General features: G+C 38.1%; 1 protein-coding gene across 1 annotated transcript in view; it reads right to left on the bottom strand.

Annotated features, from left to right (window-relative positions):
- LOC101849927 (growth hormone-inducible transmembrane protein) overlaps positions 1 to 271 on the bottom strand; it is a gene marked incomplete at its 5' end in the record, with an annotated part of 55,476 nt that extends 55,205 nt beyond the window's left edge. Inside the window, 1 exon segment of the mRNA XM_035969892.1 lies at positions 178 to 271. Coding sequence (XP_035825785.1) covers positions 178 to 210 — 33 coding nt within the window.
- Between the last annotated feature and the right edge of the window lie 760 nt (positions 272 to 1,031).

Genomic DNA, 1,031 nt, shown 5'->3' with positions numbered 1-1,031 from the left:
GATGATGATGATGATGATGATGATGATGATGATGATGATGATGATGATGATGAGGATGATGATGATGGTGATGATGATGATAAGGCCTATATTTACCAGCATTATTACTATCACTATCATTATTATTGGAAATAAATACTTTTTTAAAACACATATTGACAATAACAAAGTCCTTACCAAGGTAGAGAACTCCTTCAGTATGGAATCCATGAATGAAGCAGGCCTCTGACACTGCCTATGTATAACAGTCAGAGTCAGGGAGACGGGCCTGCTGGGGTGGGCGGAGATTGGGGGGGGGGGTAAGATCGGTTGAATTAAAGTTGTTGTCGTCGTTGTTGTTGTTGTTATTGTTGTTGTTGTTGTTGTTGTTATTGTTGTTATTGTTGTTGTTGTTGTTGCTGTTGTTGTTGTTGTTGTTATTGTTATTGTTTTTGTTGCTGTTGTTGCTGTTTTTGATGTTTTTGTTGTTGATGTTGTTGTTGTTGTCGTAGTTGTTGTTGTTTGTTATTTTTTTATGTTTGATTGGAAAAGATAATCAAGTAAATTTGGCATTGTCCATTAATTTCATTGACACAGTTTGTAGGTAACCTGCCTTCGGCACTCAGCAGCTAGTACAAAAAACAAACCTTTGTGCCTTTGGTGTTATCGATCAATGACAGAGAGATTATCTTCTAGCACAGTAAGGATATAATCGATTGCTGAAAAATCTGAGACATCTTTTATACCTTTTTCATGGAGTCGATAGCTCTACCACACTCAGATATATTATTACGAAGGCTGATCACATGGTCCACTGGTTAAGTTAACAAGACAGGAGAAAATAAGATAGGGGGTGTGGATACTATTGTGCCATTAAAAGCAACACAGTCACGATGACTGAGCTAAAAAGCGTCCACGCGAGTTCTTTCACGATTAGAGGGGTTGCACCCAGTGCTGGTATTCAACACTGTTCTTTGAGTTTTCGATAATAATATATCAACAGAGAGAGAGAGAGAGAGAGAGAGAGAGAGAGAGAGAGAGAGAGAGAGAGA

Source organism: Aplysia californica, unplaced genomic scaffold, assembly GCF_000002075.1.
Source record: "Aplysia californica isolate F4 #8 unplaced genomic scaffold, AplCal3.0 scaffold00192, whole genome shotgun sequence".
NCBI lineage: Eukaryota > Metazoa > Mollusca > Gastropoda > Aplysiida > Aplysiidae > Aplysia > Aplysia californica.
The sequence above is the reverse complement of the archived record's forward strand: the minus strand, read 5'-3'. Positions and strand labels throughout refer to the sequence as shown.